Here is a 21,648-nt window from a genome sequence, read left to right on the forward strand (position 1 = left end):
GCACCGGTCCAAAGATGGAGGCAATGTGCTTATATCCAGGAAGTCGCCTCAAAGAAAAATCATCAAACGGAGCTCTGAATCACTGACAGAATACACTAAGGATCAGCTTCATCTTAGCCCTTATAAATTGGATATTTTCCCATAAGACTCTGCTCAGACGCCGCTGAGAAGATTAGATTCTGTCCATTATCAGTACTAGATCTGCATCTCAAATCAAAACAATATTGCATCCTCTACTTGACTATAAGATTACCTTTATGGAATACAACATTCAGCAGATAAATCTTGGAGCCCACATATAGTCAAATGTTATTATCACTTTGAGGATCTCTCTCCGATCTCTATCCTTATACCGGCGGCGCGCTCAACCGTTCACTACCATGAGTCCCTCCAGTCGCCTGGCTCACGTTCTCTTCCTGCTCAGTACCATGCTCGGCCTGAACGTGAGCATTGAGTTCACCGGCTCGGAGGGCCAGTGGGCTCGTTTCCTGCGCTGGGACGCCAGCACCAGAAGTGACCTGATGTTCCAGTTCAAGACGGCGGCCTCCGACGGGCTCCTCATGTACTTCGACGACGGCGGCTTCTGCGACTTCCTCATCCTGACGGTGGCGGACGGGAAGCTGCAGCTGCACTTCAGCATCGACTGCGCCGAGACCACCGTCACCTCGGACAAGATGGTCAACGACAGCCGCTGGCACTTTGTCACCGTGGCGAGGCACAACCTGCGGACGGTGCTGGCCCTGGACGGCCACACCAAGGCGGACGAGGTGCGGCCCCAGCGCCAGTTCATGAAGATCATCAGCGACCTGTTCCTGGGCGGCCTCCCGGGGGACATCCGCACGTCGGCCATCACGCTGCCCTCGGTACGCGAGCTGCCGCCGTTCAAGGGGATTATCAGCGACCTCAGCTACGGGAACAAGCCGGCCACGCTCATCGACAGTCGGAAGGTGCGCTTGGAGATGATCGGCCTCTGCACGGAGAACCCCTGTGAGAACGGTGGGACCTGCTCACTGGCGGATGGAGAACGCTACTGTGACTGCTCCAAAACGGGATATGTAGGTCGATACTGCACCGAAGGTAAGACGTCTGACTGTGTCAAGTGTTGAATATTGATTAAAGGACTAGTTAAAAATGCAGAGGGAATCTTTCTCAATTTAGAAGTAATCTAATGTTATATAACCCCACCTTTGCTTACATTCTGCAAAGTGGGTGGTTGTACAGTGCAGAATCCTGAGTGAAAATGTAGAGTGAAATTGAATTTTTTTTTACTCTGTAGTAAGCAGTGCACACAGATCATCAGAGCCCTTTTTTAATTTATTTATTTTTGTATAATTTCATAATAATATTACAACCAAGCAATGATTTGCTTTACATTATTCTCAATGTGCACTGCTCTAGTATGAAGAATCAGACGTGTACAAGCGAGCCTTGGTTGTGCCATACCAACCAACCATGTCCAAAGCGGGACCATTCTGAGGATAACTTTACATAATTCCCATAGGACACCACTCCATAATCCTCTGTGTTCATTTAACTCTGAGAGCATATACAAAGTGGACCCTATATGGGTCCATTTGGTTACATATGTACACTCTAGTTAAAATCAGCAAATCTTCACTGAGGATGGTACTGTGCAGAATGTGTGTTGTAGGGATTGTATATTAGAGCTGTATTTAGATACTGTTTCATGTGGGTTCAATTTGAGGCTATGCATTATTACTTTTCATGAGGAAACTATGCAGGGATACAGTATTGCCTGTGAATGTGATGAGACTGAAATTTCAACCTTCAACCCTCTCTCCATCAAATGTATTCAGCTCTTGCAAGGTGGCACTGGGACCCGGAGGTATACAGTACAGTACTGTGCAATGCTTGAATGAAAAGCATATTCACGTGTCTTTCCACCTCTGATGCTATGACAAGGCCATCTCTATTAGGCCATTTAATAACCTTCATCCCTCTCACAGTGGTTCATATATGCTGACTACTTTTTAAGTCATGCATTTTCAAACCTATTTCTAAGAATTGTGATGCAGGAGACGTACCGCTCCCTAATTTGCTGTATAGTTCCTTCTCTGCACACAGTAGCTCTCTACTACATTTCTTCAAAATACAATATTTCCTCAGAGGCAGTGAGTAAATGATTTAAATAATAGTGCTAGTTATTATAGACCCCCTGCCGAACAAGGCCTGATTATTATAGAACTGCTTGAAGATGGAAAACACACCCTTGGCCATGGCTTTGACATCAACGGCAATAATAACTTTACCCGTGCCAAGTTGTTGTACCTCTCAAATCTAAGAACTTGATTCTGCGTCACAACATTCAGACTACTAGTAATAACACAGACGCTGCATTCCAACAACAACCTTCCTTCTCTGGCTCTTCTTTCTGTGTGTGAGGGTTATAAAGGGTCTTTGTACAGACCCATGTCCAGTTTCCTCCACTGCTGACCCACTGACATTGCTGAGGGATGCCACAATTTTGAAACAAACAAACAAATAAACGAACAAATAAGAGGAATGCTCGCAGAATGCTCCAGCACTGGCCGTTCAGCATCCTTCAACCTGTGTCCAATCAGTCATTTGTTAGCCTTTACATTTCCACGGTTATGGCCTACTACGGTATCAGAACAAGGGAGGGTTTCCATGTGTTGCATACAGCGATCGGTACACTATATTATGGTCTCTGCTGCGTTGCGTGTCACGGCTTCATCATAATAATCATGGAGCTCAAACAGAGCTTTTTGTTGCTGAAAAGGTCCAGGCACTGGCCTGTGGCATATTGCTCATGACGGCACGTGACGTTCGGATTGCGGGGTAGTCAGGCGGACAGACCGGGCTTGCCCATATTCGCTTCATCCCATTTGCTCATCACCTTTTATCCGAGTGGTCAATGGAGAAGGAAGCTCATTCATCCGGGAGCCTTTAAGAGCTCACAGGGGGGAACGATGACAAACTTGTATTAAAACAATCAATGTTTTTAAGAGGGTGCCTGTGATTCGGCCGGGCAGCTTTGACAAAGAGAGATGACCCCTCATCCTCAGGGCAGAGACGGTACAAAGGCTGAGCTCGCCATAGCCTGCCTGTACCCCAATTTGTCCCTGGGCGATTTGCCCTCAGAGCCCTGGGTTTACCTGTGACCATGACCCCCGATATATCCTCCCAAAAACCTTTCACATACCACTCACCCTCTCTCCCTCCACAGCGCTCTCTCTTCCTCTCTCATTCTACCCATGTTGCAATAGCTGATCTGTCTCACGCTCTTTGTTAGTTCCCATTAACTGATGTGGCGGATTGTTGATTACACCGCTGAGACTGGGAGCCATAATTATGAGGATAATGAGAACAGAGATGGCTAATTTGCCCAGGAAACGCCTGCACAAACACCGTTGTAAATTCCAGCCCATCCGTCAGCAAACTGCTGAGATTTTTTTCCGTTATGTCTACAAGTGCCCGTGCACTTGTTCCTTCCTCATTCTGCCCGCAAGCAAGCTTTCTGTGGGTCATTCAACGCCAACATATTTTCACCTAACATTTGCTCATCATTAGTGCAATTAGAGGTGCATACTAGCTACTTAATGCGGCTGTGTGTACACAGACTATTATGCCATATGCTAATTGGCAATGAGTGCAATCTGTCAAACCTCTGAGTATATATTTGTAAACTATGTGTGGCCAAAGCCTCACACAGACACCCAGCACTTGCCCTAGCATAGCCACAGTCGAACACGCCCCTCACACACACACATGCCATGTGCACGCACACGCACATCAGCAAGGACCCCGGAGTGTCTCTTTAAAATGGGCAGATGGCGGGCTGACTGACTGACTGGGCTGGGTCTAGGAAGCATTTAGCCAGCCGTATGTTGTATGATAGCCTGCTAGCCCGCTAGTCTGGAAGGTAAAAACGTTCTACAGAAGCATACTTCAAAATAAGTCTATTTTCATTTCTTGCAGTAAACCAAACAAAATGATTATAGTCGATGGAGCTCTGCTTTGTGCTAAACGTTAGACCGCGCCCACCGTATACAGTGATTTTGTCCACCTGAATCTCCTCTCTTTTCTTTGGTCAATATCAGACACACTTTGACACAATGCTATACTGTGAGGTTCAAGTCATCCATGAATGAATGGCCATATATGGTTGTCTTTATAGAGGTTTGTACATCCTAACCTCCTCAGCCAATTAAGCTTTGCGTGCAGATTGCAGAAATAATACTAAACTAATCACCTTGAATTTATGGCCAATCATGCCACACAATGTTCACATTGGGTATAATCTACGGTGATGTTCGGTTAATTAGAAAATCCCGAGGGTGCAACTGCTGTGAAATGAATTTCAGCAAGGGAATTCATTAATTGTTTCTTTTCTTCAATTACGTCAGCATCAAGATAATCAAAAATGTACCCACTATTCTGTCGTACACAGCCTGCCCATTTCATCTGCCTGCTGCTAAATCATAATTTTTAGTGGCATGATAATCGTGAGATAATCAAGAGATTACTCTATCTCTCTCAGTCTCCCCTCCCCACCCCCATTACTTTCTCTCTCTCTCTCTCTCTCCTCCGCTCTCCTCTTCAGTTCCTGCAGCGCTGTGTGACCATCCCCGAACTGTCCACCACGGAGAAGCAGGCAGATTAGGGCCATAAACAGTTGGCCATAAAACACATGTTCAATCTGTCCCTCCCTGTGGATCAGGGTGTATCGCTGTGACTGAGTGTGTCAGCGCGAGGAGCTGAAATTAGACACCACTCACACACCGCTCGCTCACTCTCCGCACGACTCAGCGCTGGCAGCCAAATCCGCTGCCTGTCGCCGCGTGTTGCCGCATCTCTAAAGGCGACTTCATTTGTCCTCCCTATTATTGGCTCCCCAAACTACAATATCTTTAATGGAAAGGGCCCGGAAGTCTTTTTGTTCATCGCTCTATTCAATTATATTAATAGAGCTGACATCTTGAAGTCTGTGAATACCTTGGGGTTTTTTCCCTATTACAATGAGATATGCGTATAAGGTTAAGGATATTAAGAGCTACAGTATATCGGACTGTTGAATGGATGTGTAAAATGAACGGCCGTCGCCTCCGTCACTATAGCCTATGTCCTGTTTTGTTTTAATGAGCAGTTTAAGGCTCCATTTTAATGTTAAGGAGGAGGGAAAAAAACACAATTGATGGGAGACTACTCTAGTAATTGAAAGCCGGGGGAAAAGCTAACTGGTAAAGTAAGTGCTGAAACGGTGCCTTCGGGCTTAGCTTTGGGGATTAATAAACAGACATGGGAAAAAATGACAGTTACAATAATCTTACTGTAAAAAATAGGTCAGTGGGGGGGGGGGGGGGGGAGAAAAAAAAGGACAAACGGGATGTAGGGACTTGCCTTCATGATTCTAGCGCAGAGGGCAATCTGTGTCTAGTGGCCAAGCTGGAAATGTTTGGATTTGAACGGTGAAGATGCTGGTTAAAATGGAACAGGGGATTACAATGGGACCACATGTCCTGAGAGGCTTGTTCTGAACGCTGTTGGCCCATCAAAGAGAAAGAGATTCATCTACATGGGTGACTGAGCGCTAACGCAAGTGCACACACCCGTCCGCACGCACGCACACACGCACACACACAGTACATAATGCATTGTAAATATTAGCAGTCACACTCATCATCAACATACAAATTAAAATTGCGTTTTGTCGTTGCACGTAGGGCAAAAAACACGTGCTTCTGTGTGTGTGTGTGGGTGCACACACGAACAGCCCACTAATAGGGGCTCAGCATCCATGCATGTGGGGAGCTGGAGCTAGTGTTCTGTCCCTAAGTTAGCCACCATAATATCCCCTCCCCCACCTCCCTCCACCGTCCTTCCCGCCTCTGCCAATGTCATCCTTCACGTGCAAGAGGAGGATGAGTAGTGGCAGCCATTTTGGGTTCCCTAAAGGAGATGTGGTCTTAGTTAGTCCTCATCACCACCACCACCTCCTCCTCCTCCTCCCTCTGCCTTTCCTGAAGGGTATTTCTGGCCCTTGATGAGCATTTTACATTTAACATGGAACGCAGAGGAACAACACATGGGATGAATATCCCCCAGTTTCCATGCAGCGATGGGAAACGAAAGGAAAGGCGAGCAGAACCCCACATTTAGATTGTCCATTCAGATTGTACAGTGATCAAGGCACAGCTAGCATTTAAATGCACGAGGCAATAAAAGGAAATGCCCTTTTAACACTTTTTTTTATCACATCCCAGGTCATATTGTGCACCAATAAACAATATTTCTTTGTAATATATTATCAAAATCCAATCATGCGTTTTCCTCCTGTAAAACTTGCGTATAGGCTTGAACCAGCCACGGTCGACCAATAAAATCATAATCATTCCACCCATCAATCAATCTTTAACTGTAATTCGCCATGTCTGTCATGTCACGTTTCAACGTTCCAATGAATTATTGCTGTATATATCCCGCCTGCCTATCCCCAGTCATTCAGAAATGCATCACGATACGGAAGTACGAAATGCCGTTTCATCTGGAATTTATCTCGTGGTTTATCTTTATGTTAAAAACCACACTGTGAACGGCTGGAGCACGACAGCGAGCATTCCTCTAGCCATAAACGAGACACTGCGGGTGGGTGGGAGGCTGGGAGCGGGTGGGTGGGTGGGAGAGATTGTGGCACATGGATTTGGGTCAGTATGGAAGCAGATGAGGGTACAGCGGTGGAGGGCAGACCTCTGGGTCTGAAAGAGCGCCCCACGATCCACAACCCTCACAACACCATAAATCCTCTGGATCTTTGGATTTATGAGTCTCTGTTAGTGTGTGTGTGTGCGGCACCTTGTGAGATTCAAGATGCAGAATATTATGTCTCTGTAACGATATTCGAAAAATGTGAAAGTGTTGTTTGCAAAATGTAATAATAGTGTGGATCTGGTTCCCTGAACAGATTGAACAGATGATGATTTTGTCTTTGTTCTTCCCACAGGATTGTCTTTATTTAAATCAGGCATGTCAAGGCGCCCGCCTTACATGAACATAATAAAACTCTCTCCACAGGATTTGTTTTGAAATGTTAATTTGGCATGTTAAGGGGCCCAACACTGCCCCTTACATGACGGTATTTCGCTTAGCGGTGTGGAAACTTTAGTTTGCATGATAGACACCATGCAAAAGCAGGAATAGAGTGTTTCTAATGCCAGGCATCTTCTTTCTTCTTCTTCTTTCTCTTTCTTCTTCAACTCCACAGCAGTCCAGAGAACACCAGGTGAGTCACCAGGACTGAGTAATGATTGACATGATAGAACACAATTAAGCCACCCGTGATAGTAATTTGTCTTAACTAGTATAGCGTTGACAACACTTCATTCTTCAGTTTAAGCTAGTTATTAAATGAGCAAACACATTATTATAATACATTTAAACACAAACATTTCATAGATAATGTACTGTATATATATATTTCCCTATACCTGTCTATTCTTTGCAGAAAGCTTTCTCATGCACTAGAGAAAACTTCATCTTAGGTGTGATAGCCATGGTTTGCCTTCATGCAAAGCATGCATAATATCAATACAACTGCAGTATTGGCGTGTCAGTGTTTTGAAATCCTCTTTCTCTGTCCCCGTCTGTCCATATTTCTCTTCAAGGCCTCGCGCACCTGAAAGCAGAGCAAGGTATGCTCTTTCTTCTATTCTCTTATACATGGTTATTTTTAGAGGTCCTATACGCACCTCTCACTGCCTGGGCTTGGTTTTGCGGTGTGATTTTTTTCATGCAGGCATGTCTGAGCATTCCCATTTGCATGTTTTGAGAATCCTCCTGCTGTGAATATAGAGATAGGGGGGGTGTCCCTCTCTCTCTCTCTCCCTCTGTGCCTGGGCCTACGTCCCCTCCTTCACTCTCCCCAGGTTTCCGTGTATTACATAATTCTGCGCGGGTTCCGTCCTCGCCGCCGACGTGCGGTGACACATCGCAGCGTCTCTGGCTGAGCCGCGCGCGCGTCGGGGGAGGAGGAATGCAGCCAGTCGGGAGAGCATGCTGAATACAGAGATATTGCCATATTACTTGCCAAGGACATGCATTTTTCTTCCTTCGTGAAATGTTGAGCAGGGACACATGAAAGCACTGACTGATGCAAGTGCAGAGTGTCACACACATAGAGGCAAATACAGAGGACAAAATAAATGCGGGCGATGGAGAAAGGGAGTTGTTTAATTTATGACTCTAATTTGTATACTCTGGGTGTAATTAAGAAAGAAAGGAAGGCATATAAAGAGAGGTAGAGGTAGGACACATCGGGGGGAAGAGGTGAGGATTGAGGGACTAACGGAATGGGAATATCAATGTAGAATTATAAAGACATGATTAATCACAGCAGGCCATGAAGACGCAAGGGGGAGGACGGGCTAAAGAATGTGAAGTGAAGGAGTTTGGGAACGGCATAGAGATGAGTAAAGACTGAGAGAGAGAGAGAGAGAGAGAGAGGGGGGGGGGAGGGGGGTGTGAGTGTCAAGGTTCTGGCATGAACACGATGCAAATGGGACCGTCCAGGTCTCTACATTAGTTATGTGTCTTACACACCTGCTTCTCTCCCATGACACACATACACACGCACGCACAGAGTACACAGAGACCCACGGAGGGAAGCAGACATGGCATGATGCATGCAGTTTAACCCATTTAGAACGGATTAAAAAAGGTATATGGTATATGCGCGGTGTGTGTACGTGTGTGCGCCGCCCACGTGCATGCTCTTGTCTTCCCATGGGAATCCTCCACTTTCTGCATGGCTGTCACTGTTGGGCATGGACGTGTCACTGTGGCTGTGTTGTAGACATCTTCTAAACTAACAATAGCTTATCCCCTCTTTCCGTCTCTTGATCTGCGTGGGACGACGCTCATCCCTTCTCTCCCTTCACGGAACCCCTTCTCCTCCTCCTCCTCCTCCTCCTCTCCTCTTCTCCGTAACTGTAGGTAGAAACAAAGGTAGAGCAATCCATTTATTATTCCTGCTTCATGACTCCTTGTGACAGAGCTGGGTGCGTGCGTGGGTGTGCGTGGGTGTGTGCGTGCGTGGGCGTGTGTGTGCGTGCGTGCACGCAAGTGTGCAACTGCGTTTCTGCCGCTGGTCAATTATTCATCATGTGTTCATTAGAGTGTGTGTGTGTGTGTGTGTGTGTGTGTGTGTGTGTGTGTGTGTGTGTGTGTGTGTGTGTGTACGTGCGTGCGTGTGAGATGCTAGTGCTTTCAAGCTAATGAGTCTACTGTACATACAGCTGTACATCCTGTGAGTGATTGGATGGAGAGGATGGAGACAGAAGGCAATATATTGTCATTATCTTCTACTTATGGATGGTGTGATTGGGGTCTCTGTAGGGCCGTGATGGATTGTGCATTAAGGCCTTACTGTACATACACACCCAACAACAATTTGGAATATGTGTGTGCACACCATGTTGTTTACCGTCTTTGTGGGGAACGTCGACCTCACGGCGATAGTCAAAGCTGAGGGAATTGACGTTATAACTTATGGACTATATCAGTGCTGTAGAAGAAAGGGTCATTTCTATGGTGTGTGTGTGTGTGTGTGTGTGTGTGTGTGTGTGTGTGTGTGTGTGTGTGTGTGTGTGTGTGTGTGTGTGTGTGTGTGTGTGTGTGTGTGTGTGTGTGTGTGTGTGTGTGTGTGTGTGTGTGTGTGTGTGTGTGTGTGTGTGTGTGTGTGTGTGTGTGTGTGTGTGTGTGTGTGTGTGTGTGTGTGTGTGTGTGTGTGTACGTGTACGCGCGCGCGCTTTAATTGCATGTGACACATCTGTGTCTTGGTTTGGCTGAATAGGAGCTGATTGGAGATCTTGACCTGACATTTGGCTTCGTTTTGAATGAGGTTGTGCATTATAATCACGCAGAATATCCTCATTATGCATTTGTGTGCATGTGTGTGTGTGCGCGTGCGTGTGCATGTCGAGCACACGCATCTGAGTGCAAACACACACGCGGGCATGTATGTTTTGCCCTCTGGGCTCAATATAGGAATCCGCTAAATGACAGTTCTCTGTCTGAACTGATATGAATTTAAGGGAGCTCTGTATTACCTCATTAGACAGTAGTATGCATACCGTACACGTACGGCTGCTTGCAGCAGCATACTGTGCAATATCTATATCATACAATTCTATCCAGTTTGGTCAGCCAAGATGGAGTGAATGGATGGAAATTGACATCACGTCACGTGATGGTACAGTACTGTGAAGTATTCATTGTCATCACTCATCACTGTCAGCCATGATAATTTGTTCATCACATATTCTATCACTTATATGTCAGTCATAAAATAAACAAGAAACTAGTATCTGATCAACCATGGCGTGTGACACGCTTTCCTCCTGCACGGAGATGTCTCATATTAGTGACTGTACAGTGTGTCTTATTGTGTGTGGAACTAATAGCTTGTGCTGATTGGTCAGCTGGATATCCGTTATCGCCCTCTCAATTATTTTATCACTCCCCGAGTCCCCGTACCCAAATAAGCTCGGTGATGTGCTACGTCTTCAAATGGGCTGTGGACCTAGACAGTAATATGGCTTAGCATATTATGTGAGCAATGAGAATGGCCTCAAATTATAATATAATAATATATCTATAGTGTGTTTCTCTCACAGCTCATGAATAGATCCTCTTTCACCCAGTATATAGTGTATTAAGTTCTTCTGAAGGACACTGCAAACAAGAATACAAGCATTTATGTAGGTTACATTATTTATTAGATTCATTTTCTTTGTTTTTTTTATCAAGCAATGCCACTGGGATTATGATGTGGAGTGTGTTTGTGATGCTACGCTGCAGTGCCATTACACTCATGATCAGTCAAGATATTTAAATATTTATCCCTTCCAGGGATGGATGGCTGTTGCAAATTAGCATCCGCCATGAACACTGTTAGTCAGTCAGTCTGCCTATGTACTGTACGCTGTATCTGATCCCATCAAATACACCATGAAAATGAGCCTTGCTGTTGTCAACATGTACAGTAGCTAGGGTACAGGGTACAGGGTACAGGGTACATGGCACACTGGCCATAGACGATGAGGAGGAGAGGGATGAAGGAATTAAAGAGAGAGTAGGGTGAGAGAGAGACAGAGAGAGAGAGAGAGAGAGAGAGAGAGAGAGAGAGAGAGCTCGACAAACGAAGAGTGGGTGAGTGTTTGAGGTGAGAGGGGGGTGGTGTGGAGAGAGAGAGAGAGAGAGAGAGAGAGAGAGAGAGAGACGGCTCGACAAAGGGAGAGTGGGGGAGGGTTTTGATGGAGAGAGAGAGAGGTATAGCTTCAGGGGCTTAGCCAGTTGGACAGCCACACAATTATGATGTGAAACAAATATGGAGCATATCTTCACAGCTATTTTACTGTGGAATGTTTACACTCTCAGCGGTAAACTATGACAATCAAAATGTCACTGGGGTGCTTGCCTATATACTGTTCAAATCTGAGGCTGTCATCATGACCATGGCTGGAAATGAGAACTATTGAGTTCAAGTTAAATTGTAGGAGTGCTTTAAAGTGTGCTACGTTGAATGCAGTAGATAGGATAAATGATTATTAAATATAGTCAAGACTAATGAAAACAAAGCTCAGCGGGCTATTACATTAAGAGATAAACCGCTACTCAAATGGTCTTATTCAGTATTCACCAGCAGGTACACTAAACGGACCATGATCCAAGGCAATGTTTAATAGATATATATATATATATAATATATTTTTGATGGACTGGGGTCAACAAAATTATGTTTAATGCCTCCAGGCACAGTGAAGGATCTAGCACAGCAGCACGGCAATGGCAAACAGGATCTTTAGCTGAATGAAGACATCGTTAAAACACTCTGGGAAGGAGTGCCGTCGAGCCTTTGAGAAATCCTGGTAGAAGCTTATTTTATTTCCTTTCCCAGCGTTCTTTCTCAGATTCCACTGGTGAGGGCTTTCACCGCTCCTTTTGCTGATATCTCAGGAAATGTATGACAAAAGGCCTCAGGGGAGCCCGAGTCTTGATTGGGGCCAGCGACCTGTGAGCGAATGTCAGCTGTCAGGATTCCCGGGACAGTTTTCTTCAGGAAATATATTTGTCCTGTCCTCAGACTGCTCTGGAATTGCATGCATAAATCCGTCAATACCCTGTCATTGTATTTATAGCCAACTTGCCATGTTTGTCCACGTTTTCTAGTATTGTCTAGTGGCTGTTAAAGTGGGTGTGCGGTCCGGAGACCGTCAGCTAAATGATTGATACTTGGGAACCATTTATTTATTCATATTTTGTAACTTATTGTTTTAATTGTCATTATTATCAGGGTAAACAAGGATTTTAAACAGTAGAATGGCTCTTCAGTGAATTTTTAAATATATCATTTTTCTAAATGTAGGAAAAGAAAATTTGATTTTTACTCGAGTGCCTCTTGGCCAGTTCCCAGCACTTGTAAAAGAGACGCTGTTTTTACTGGTTAAATAAAAATGTATAATTGAACGATACTTGATTATGCATGCTGTAGGTCTGGACTTTTACTTTAGTCATGACCTCTGAAACAATAAGAGGCCAGATGTCTAGTGTTATATGCTCTCATATAATGTCTTTAACTTCAGTAACGATAAGAGGCCAGTGTTATACTGTACGCTCTCATATAATGTCTTTAACTTCCGTAACACGTCACTTGAGCAAAAGAAACCCTCCATGTGTTTCCATCCTCTTTTTCTTTTCTTACATTCATCCATCATCGTCACGACCCATCATGGGTTGCGATGCGTAATGTTTCCCTAGCATAATTTTGTGCCAACGTTGCACTGGCAAAAGGTCAAAACGTATTGGACACGGAAGGTTGATTCCATATTGTGCTCATTGACTTGTGACAATACAATTTTCCCCTTCATGTCTCATCACAAATGCTATGCATACACGCTATCTGATGTCGTAGTGGTTTTCAATGGATTTGTCCTACACCACTGCTGCTGTAAACCTGTGTGGTGCTCAGTAAGAGTGATATGACAGCCCAAGGTCACAACTCATACAGTAGGACCGGGAGGCAACCCTATAGTGCTCTCTGTGTGTGTGTGTGTGTGTGTGTGTGTGTGTGTGTGTGTGTGTGTGTGTGTGTGTGTGTGCGTGCGTGTGTGTGTGTGTGTGTGTGTGTGTGTGTGTGTGCGTGTGTGTGTGTGCGCGCGACCCCGTGCGTGCGTTTACTTCACTAAGTGTAGCAACAATTTTGGATGTGTCTTGAAAACCATACACTTGGTAACAACTCCTGGGGTAAAGGGAGAATTTACACTCTCATGAACCGTTTGGACACAAATCTGGCAGCAAAAGCTCAGGTGGAAGAAGGATGTTTTATCATCAGGAGGGCAGGAGTGGCTCAGGGGTAGAGTGGCCGGTAGAACAGCCGGGTGGGAACCATGAGGCTCCCAGTTCGATCCTACAGCTCCCCCAGAGTTGGTGTCGAAGTGTCCTTATGAGCAAGACTCTGAACCCCTAATTGCTCCCGATGTGTAGGTTGGTGTCTTGCATGGTTTCCTCCAACATCGGTGTATGAGTGGGTGAATGTAATGCACAATCTATACTAGAAAAGCTCTTTTGGATAAAAGTGTGATATAAATGCACCATTTAAATCATAACATCACTGTATTACATAAATAACTAAATTAAGATTTGTGCATGACAAGTAATTGTGTTAACTGTGCAGTATATGTGTAATCAAAGCTCACAAAAGATCGATACAGTACCTGTAAGTAGTTACTAGTTATGCATTACATCACACACTTATATTTATTTATCATTAAAAGGTGACTTAGATTGTTAGAATGTCAGGGAAAACATAATCTATAGATGTTCTGCTCATTATTAAAGACCAAAGATGTAAGAATTGGCAGCTTGTTAAGAGTTAAGTGTTCATTTGACCAGATTTGACTGAGAGCTCGCCTGTCATCGTGCAACCTCCAGCTTTTCACCAGAGGAGAAAAACGGAATTTATTTATTTTGTATCCAAAATGAGTTAATAGCACAGGCACTCTTCACTACTAGACTAGAGCATGTCTGAAATAAATGTCAGGGCTAAAATGTAAATATGAAATAAATGTTTAAACATTACTCTATAAGCCATATCTCCAAAACTGGTGGGTCAAACTGAACAACCAATATGTCAATTTGAAGCTATATGATTAAAAAAAAATCCAATGGCAGTCCCTCAGTCAAATCTGGTATTTTTTGTAGCATACTGATTACCAATTATATGAACATGTAGACTTTGAGGCCCACAAATCAGCAGATTCAATCTCCAATCCAAACAGAGTCCGTTTTAAAACGTGGTCAGGAGCCAGAGGCGAGAGAGAGAGAGCCAAACTTCAGTCTAATCTCCCAACATGAAGGCTTAGAACTGGAATCTTATGTTCTACTTCGGCAGGAACACTATACCTAATTATCCCATCACACAGTCCCGCAGCAAAGTTCACACAGACAGATACTCGCTTTCCCTGTGCGTCACATTCTCTGTTTTTGTCACTCTCTATCTCCCTCTCTCTGTATTACTCATTCTATCTTTGTCCCTGCATACCTTTTATTTGTCTCATCATTCATGAGCCTCTGATCAGGCACACGGTGTGAGTGTGACACCATGCGAGTACTATACCCTTTACAGGCTTCTTTGCATATACAACAGACAAATGAAGGTGTTTTATATTGAGTTCTCATTCACCGGAGAGAAGTAATTATTGACCTGTGTTAGCCACTGGCTGTTGGAAGCAAATAATAGTCTATAATCTATATAAACAGTATGTATATATAGTGGTCCATTAGTATTTCCTATCTAACAGTTATAAAGATACAAACGTACAACACTGGGGACGTGTCCTCATATCACTTTGTCACTTTGTCACTTTGTCCAATTCTGTCCCAACATCAACGCCTTTTCAGCCGCACTACAAACAGCCTATCGGCCAATTAGAATGAGCCTGTGCAAAACTGTTATACAATGTGTTTGATTTGAATTCCCATTTAAGATAAAAAAAAAGGCTCTTTCTGAGGCTTTTTGACATGCCTTCCTAGGAAATAGGGAAACACACCATCTTCTGGCCAATAGGAATGCATTATGGGTGGAGAAAAGTTCTGTTTAGCTGATTTGTGAGAAGCAAGTGACTGACAGTAGGAGCAACTGTGGTAACAAAGCAGAGCCATGCTCATGTCCCCTTCCTTTCCAACACAGTAGTAATCCAACACAAACGTTTAGAGTTGCATTTTAAAGTGCAAACTTGTTTAAAAAGTCTGACAAAAGATGGATTTACAGCTGAATTCCAAATATCCATGATTTACTAACTGTGCAACATTGACTTGTTTGAATGAATGTCAGATTTGTGTGATGTATTGATGACTTTGAAGAACATGTACACATACTGTACATAAAAATGTGAAATAATATATCATGAAGCCATTAATGGACTGATATGGATTGACATTTGGATGTGTTAATTGTGGCTATACTTTTGTGGTGTGACGCTGCTGACGCACCACAAATAACAAATGTACGACTTCACATTGCATCGCAAATTGTGAGATTGTAGAGCTGCTCTTTTCGCCATGTTTGTGACACTATCGTGTGACAGAGCAATATGGAAGATATACTGTATGTACTGTACGGTGTAGGTGACATCAGAAGAAGTTTCTTGTTATTGTTGCACGAAAACAGGCTTGCTTAAGGCGTGGGTTTCTGGAGAGCAGCTGGCCTCTTATTACTATAGCCTTGGTGCTAGTTGGCTGTACTGTTGGTGAACTGTGTCTATTCATAGCCTAATGCCCGCGCTGCACTTCACTTTCTCTTGGTTCCAATTCATCACTCCGTCTGAATCCAGTATCCTGGCGTTTGGTGGTTTCTAGAGTTGCCAAAACAGAAAGCTGGTCTTTTAATTTATTAAGGAATTGGGATCTTTTTTGTAGTATTAAGTATTACAGACAATAAATCGGTTTGTTGTGCACAGCATAAGACAAATATATGTATATTTCAGTCATTATTACTGGCAATGCAACAGTACAGTGTCGAATAGCCTGATTGTGCTCATTATAGTTGGGATAAAATGTACACCTGTTTTAAACCATGCGCATTTACCTTTTTACCATTTATTTAAGTGAATTATTTCATTGCTAAATGGGATTCTCCCTCTTTACAAATGTGACACCCACCCAGACAAATTGATTGACAGTAATTCACCATTTTCAGATGTGGGTAATGGTATTTTGCACTGAAACCTCTCCATTTGCTCCTCTGTCAATCACTCAAAAAAGGTGATACCATGAAGGGCTGCATTAATGACACATTCTCATGTAGAAAAAGTAAATTGGTGCCTAGTGAGGGCATAATGGTGAGGAGGCTTGATGCATCTGGCACGCACGCGCGCACGCACGCACACACGCACACACACTTGCATAAAATACTGGAGCCAATTTAACTATAAAAGTTGGTGCTGGATCTAATCTAATCCTAGTCTATCCTATCCCCGCTAACTTTTTGTCTTTTCTGGGATTTACTGTAGTATCCTATGGTCAAACTGGGAAAATAACTGTACAATACCGAGGGGAGTATGGAGAGCCCACTCTGCTTTCAGAGGAGGTGACATGTTATTATAAAGGTTCAGGGCTATATCATTATGTACTGTAGCAGATGGTCTCTTTAATAACATCAACCTCAGGTTGTGTTTGCTCCCAAAGAAACGCTGGCACAGACATCCGCTCCTCTTCGTGTTCCGTTCCATTCGGTCTTGTTTCTGCTCTGTGTTATTCCTTTTGTTGGTTTCCTGGTTCTGTTCATAATCTTTTCATGTCGTGTTTGTGTTTCTGTTTCGCTGTTTCCTTGTTCTCTCCCTACCAGCTTTTTATTCCGTCTTCACTCAGCAGTAAGCGTTCAGAATACATTGTCTGGGGTCTTTTTAGTACATATTTTTACTGTGTTGCCTAGTTCATCCAGTGTCACCAATTCTACAAGCTCACAATGAGACGAGTTGTGAGCTGCTTTCTTGGTGCAACTGAGAATAATTAATGCTTTAGCTCCTTAAATCTACTCAATGATCATCAACATATATCTGGAAACCCGCCCCCCCCCTCCCCCCGTCTGTCTGTCTGTCTGTCTGTCTGTCTGTCTGTCTGTCTGTCTGTCTGTCTGTCTGTCTGTCTGTCTGTCTGTCTGTCTGTCTGTCTGTCTGTCTGTCTGTCTGTCTGTCTGTCTGTCTGTCTGTCTGTCTGTCTGTCCTCTTTCTTTCTCTCTAGGCCACTTCCTCATCTCGCCCTCTGTTCTCTTTCTTTTGCCACTGACCTCTGGGATCAGCCGAGCAAAACTGATTCCCTTTTTTCACGGATCACGAGTGCGTCAGCAGTTACGCAATACACACACAGAGAGAGAGTGAGAGAGGCATACGTGAGAGTGAGAGAGAGAGAGACATGGAAATATGTAACAGACATAATATTTGTCTGTTTATGTTTGCGTTACTGGATCACCCAAGGATTATTGCTGTCGTTTAAGCCAATGTCAAAACACAATATTTCAATGTGTGTGCATAAAACTGCTTGTGATATATAATTGCGGGCTTTGCAGTCATGTCAATCACAAGACAGTGAAAACATGCACACATGTACACATTGCTAGAGCCACAAAGATAACTCTGTTTACATAAGACACTAATCTACGTACATACAAGATGAAGTCACGGACTACATATTCATGTACTGTACAGTACAGTACCAAGGCCATAGCAAAATGGTAACTTTGTTGCTTTGTGCTATACATTTTGAAAAGTATATTATTATTATACCACTACGCTTGGATAACATTTCTTTCTGAGTCAGTTTGACTTAAACGTCTGCATCGTGTTGGCATGGCGTTCTGCAACCTCCAGCGGTCACGACACCACACGACACGCTAGCGTTCAAACAATCAAATGAACTCTCGGCTCAAAGTGAGAAATCGAAAAATGAAGAGTTACACAATTTTCATTTTGCAAGAGCAGCAAAGCAGTAAATGCACGGGTTTGGCTCAGCAGTCAGAAATCCAGAAATGCTGTGCATTTTGCACACAGAGAGAGAGAGAGAGAGAGAGCCTGAGACCTTATGAGTGTGATTTGTAAGAAGTAGGTTAAGACGTGACTTGAAGGGCTGCATTATGAGAGTCTAAGCATGATGAGCACGTAACCCCCAGGAATATGTGTGCGCACGCACGTGTGCTGGTGTTTGTGTGTGTGTGTGAGAGGGGTGTGTATTGTATGTGTGTCTGTGTTGCACGCGGGTGGACACACACACACACAGAGTACACTATTGTATCCATGTGCGTTGCGTGTGCAAATTAAGCATTTTGTGCAGGCTACACTGTGAGTGTTTGTGTGTCCGAGTGTGCATGCATGGTGTGTGTGTGTGTGTGTGTGTGTGTGTGTGTGTGTGTGTGTGTGTGTGTGTGTTAATTGTGGGCATGACATATTTAGACGTAATGGCTGCAGCCATGCAGAGATGTACATGTACACACCAGCTAGGGAGAACGTTATAGCAAACATGGCAGACTATAGCTGAAAATGCTGCAACTACAGTAGAGCATGGTGTTAAATACACCTCATGGCTCTGCTACTGCTACGCTCTCTTATCTCTTTCTGCTTCGTTTTGTGTCATTCTTTCTAGTCAGACTGTGCCAATTCCTTCACATCTATGTCTGTTTCATCAGCTTCACTCTTTGTACCTGTCAGTGTTACCATGTCTCCTCTCATCTCTTCCATGCTCCCTCTAATCTCTCTCTCTCTCTCATTCTCCATTTGTATTATAATAATTCATTATCTGCACCTCCCTTCTGTCCTTTTCTATCATGTCCGTCTGTCTCTCTGTGCCTCCATCCATCTCCCTCTCCCTGTCTCCTCCCATTGGTGCAGAGACCCCGTCACCTTTCCCAGCAGTGGAATTTGACGTGTCTCGGTACGGTAGCACTGTTTTCTGACAAGATGGCTGACAGCGTGCTTTTTCCATCTCGCCTTGAAGCAAAAAAAATCTCCCTTCATCGACAGTATGTGTCCACACGCCCACACCCACATGCACGAGCACGCACACACTACACACACACACACACACACACACACACACACACACACACACACACACACGTGTTTTCATGCAATTCTAATGCTGTAACCAGAGTAATCTAGTAAGAGAATGGCGACACGCTTTGATCTCGTCGCAAAGCGGGCGCCTATGGGATATAGTTCCAAACATTGGAACTATATCCCATTGGGATAGAATGAGCACTTCCGCATTCCATTGTTACAACGGGAGTAAACGCTAGTGTCGCCCCTCTCTCTTACTAGATTACTCAGGCTGGAACAATGTGTCTACTAGAGCAGCACATTACCGTGGACATCTAGACAGAGGACGGACGGTCTGTCACCGTGTTGTTCCTTGAAAGCTTAAGGACACTTGAGCGCATGTTGAGCTAATGATGTGTTCATCTTACATAAAGACATGTCTACAGGAGTGGCTCCCAAACTGTGGTGCGTGCTCCCCTTGTGGTGCGCGAGAACCTTCTAGGGGGTGCAGAATATGGCCTATGCTGCATATATAAGCCATATTCAGCTTCATATATTATGTGCATATGTGGATAAATAGGAAATGTATGTCCCTATATAGCTTATGCAATTTATATTTCCATGTGGGGGGGTGCGTCAGTTAGGTCAGGGGGTGCATGGCCAAAAAGGTTTGGGAACCGCTGGTCTACAGTATCTAATGATTGGTGGAGAATGTCACAGACATTTTCACAAGGTCTGTGTTGTGTTTGTATTGTATTGCAAACTTTACTAACAACAGTATATTAACAGTATATGTACTGTTTATTGATGTCTTAATTTACACTTGGATATCAATTTGTAGCGGTTCCATAACCTTTCACATGCATTTGATTTGCAATTGGTATGTAGTAGCTGGGTAGCAATTTCATTTCTGCCTCTCAGGAATGGAGGTCATTGGTCTTGGCAACAGTTTGGAATACAAAAATACGGAATATGAACAATTAATGCTCAATATCAAACATGAACGCACGTCCATGTATTCCCTTTCTAATTTGCAGTTGAAAAGCTTATAATTGGATATCAATTTTCAGCCAGGAAATTCCAACAACTGCACACACTGGAGAAAAAAATGATCCTCGCCCGGCTGCCTCGCGTGCCGTGCACGTCATTCCCTTTTGAGTTAAGCGGTCATCTGGGATGCATGGGGATCTAACGACGTGTTACAACTGGCAGGAAATGGGCATTTTCTTGGTCCTAAATGAATGGGAAACAGAAGCTCCACGCCCCCCTCTCAGCAACATGAGAGAGTGGTTGGCCCCACAGAGCAGCACAATGCCCTTGCTCTGGCAGAGACATTATGCAGATGATATGGTAATGAAGTCATCCCATTTAGTTCTGCTGCTCAGGGTGCGTTCGTGTGCTCTGGGACTATATTCAACCACCGATCAACCACCGATCAGCCCTGCGTGCGTGCGTGCGTGCACGCAACACAGCTGCAGCTAATAAAATGTATAATCGTGTTAGACTTAGGTCGTGCAAGCATGGACGATACTGTTGACTACTGTCTATGCTTGCACACATCGCACATGCAATCATGGCTCTGGGCATAGATAGTTTTTTTATTAAAGTGTCCTGCATCATAAGATGCACAACTCCCAGGCCACATGCAGTCGCTGCTCCTCAGGCGGTGTCAGTATATCTGCCAGAGGCATGCCTGCACATCTGACATGCCCGTTTGTGTTAGCTGTGGCTGAGTAGCTTCGGCCTGCCATGTATCACCTTTCTGCAGTTTCAAACTTTTTTTAACCTGTATGGGTACACAAGTACAACATTGGCCTAGGGTTCCATGACCCGTGTGTGTGTGTGTGTGTGTGTGTGTGTGTGTGTGTGTGTGTGTGTGTGTGTGTGTGTGTGTGTGTGTGTGTGTGTGTGTGTGTGTGTGTGTGTGTGTGTGTGTGTGTGTGTGTGTGTGTGTGTGTGTGTGTGTGTGTGTGTGTGTGTGTGTGTGTGTGTGTGTGTGTGTGTGTGTGTGTGTGTGTGTGTGTGTGTGTGCGCGCGCGAGTGCACGTGGCATGCATACACCACAAACATGCAGTTATGCACGCTACACACACATTTATTTTATTAAGGTCGGACCTATACACACAAGGCACTACACTCTTGGGTTATTTGTAGTGTACGAGTGCGTGTATATAAAAGTTTCCGCAATGCCTCTAAAATCCTAAACCCAATAATTTGTGTGTTGAGCTCCTTAATGATTCTATTTTCATTGGTTTCTGTGGTTTTTGGCCATTCTGAGTGGAGTGGATTGATTGCAAGTTGCTGCGAATCAAACTCCACTCGTGCTCCACTGCACGCGCTCGACATCAGATATGCATTTGCCGTGCAGTTTCTGTGCACTTCCAGCTACTGCATGCTGTCACAACAAATGAACTGAGTGCACTGTAACAGCCATGTGGAACATTTCATATATATATACAGTATATATATATATAAATGCTACTGTTCAAAACAAGCATCAGAATGGGGAGGAAATGTGACCCTACCACCCGAATGTCTCAGCAGCAATTGAGACCAGGCAATGTTTTTACAATCTTCTATTTGG

At 44.2% G+C, this 21,648-nt stretch overlaps 1 protein-coding gene across 2 annotated transcripts in view; it reads left to right on the top strand.

The window, feature by feature from the left end:
- Positions 1-380: 380 nt before the first annotated feature.
- The window catches only part of nrxn3b (neurexin 3b), a gene marked incomplete at its 5' end in the record, with an annotated part of 388,331 nt that continues 367,063 nt past the window's right edge, over positions 381-21,648 (top strand). The window contains 3 exons of one of the 2 annotated variants that reach the window (XM_080791155.1): positions 381-1,077; positions 7,244-7,261; positions 7,644-7,670. In XM_080791155.1, coding sequence (XP_080647281.1) covers positions 381-1,077; positions 7,244-7,261; positions 7,644-7,670 — 742 coding nt within the window. Of the gene's footprint in view, positions 1,093-7,243; positions 7,262-7,643; positions 7,671-21,648 lie in introns of both variants that reach the window. The other variant, XM_080791154.1, reaches the window with a different exon arrangement.

This window comes from Protomyctophum bolini (assembly GCF_963924005.1).
Source record: "Protomyctophum bolini genome assembly, chromosome: 19".
In the NCBI taxonomy this organism is placed as follows: Eukaryota; Metazoa; Chordata; class Actinopteri; order Myctophiformes; family Myctophidae; genus Protomyctophum; species Protomyctophum bolini.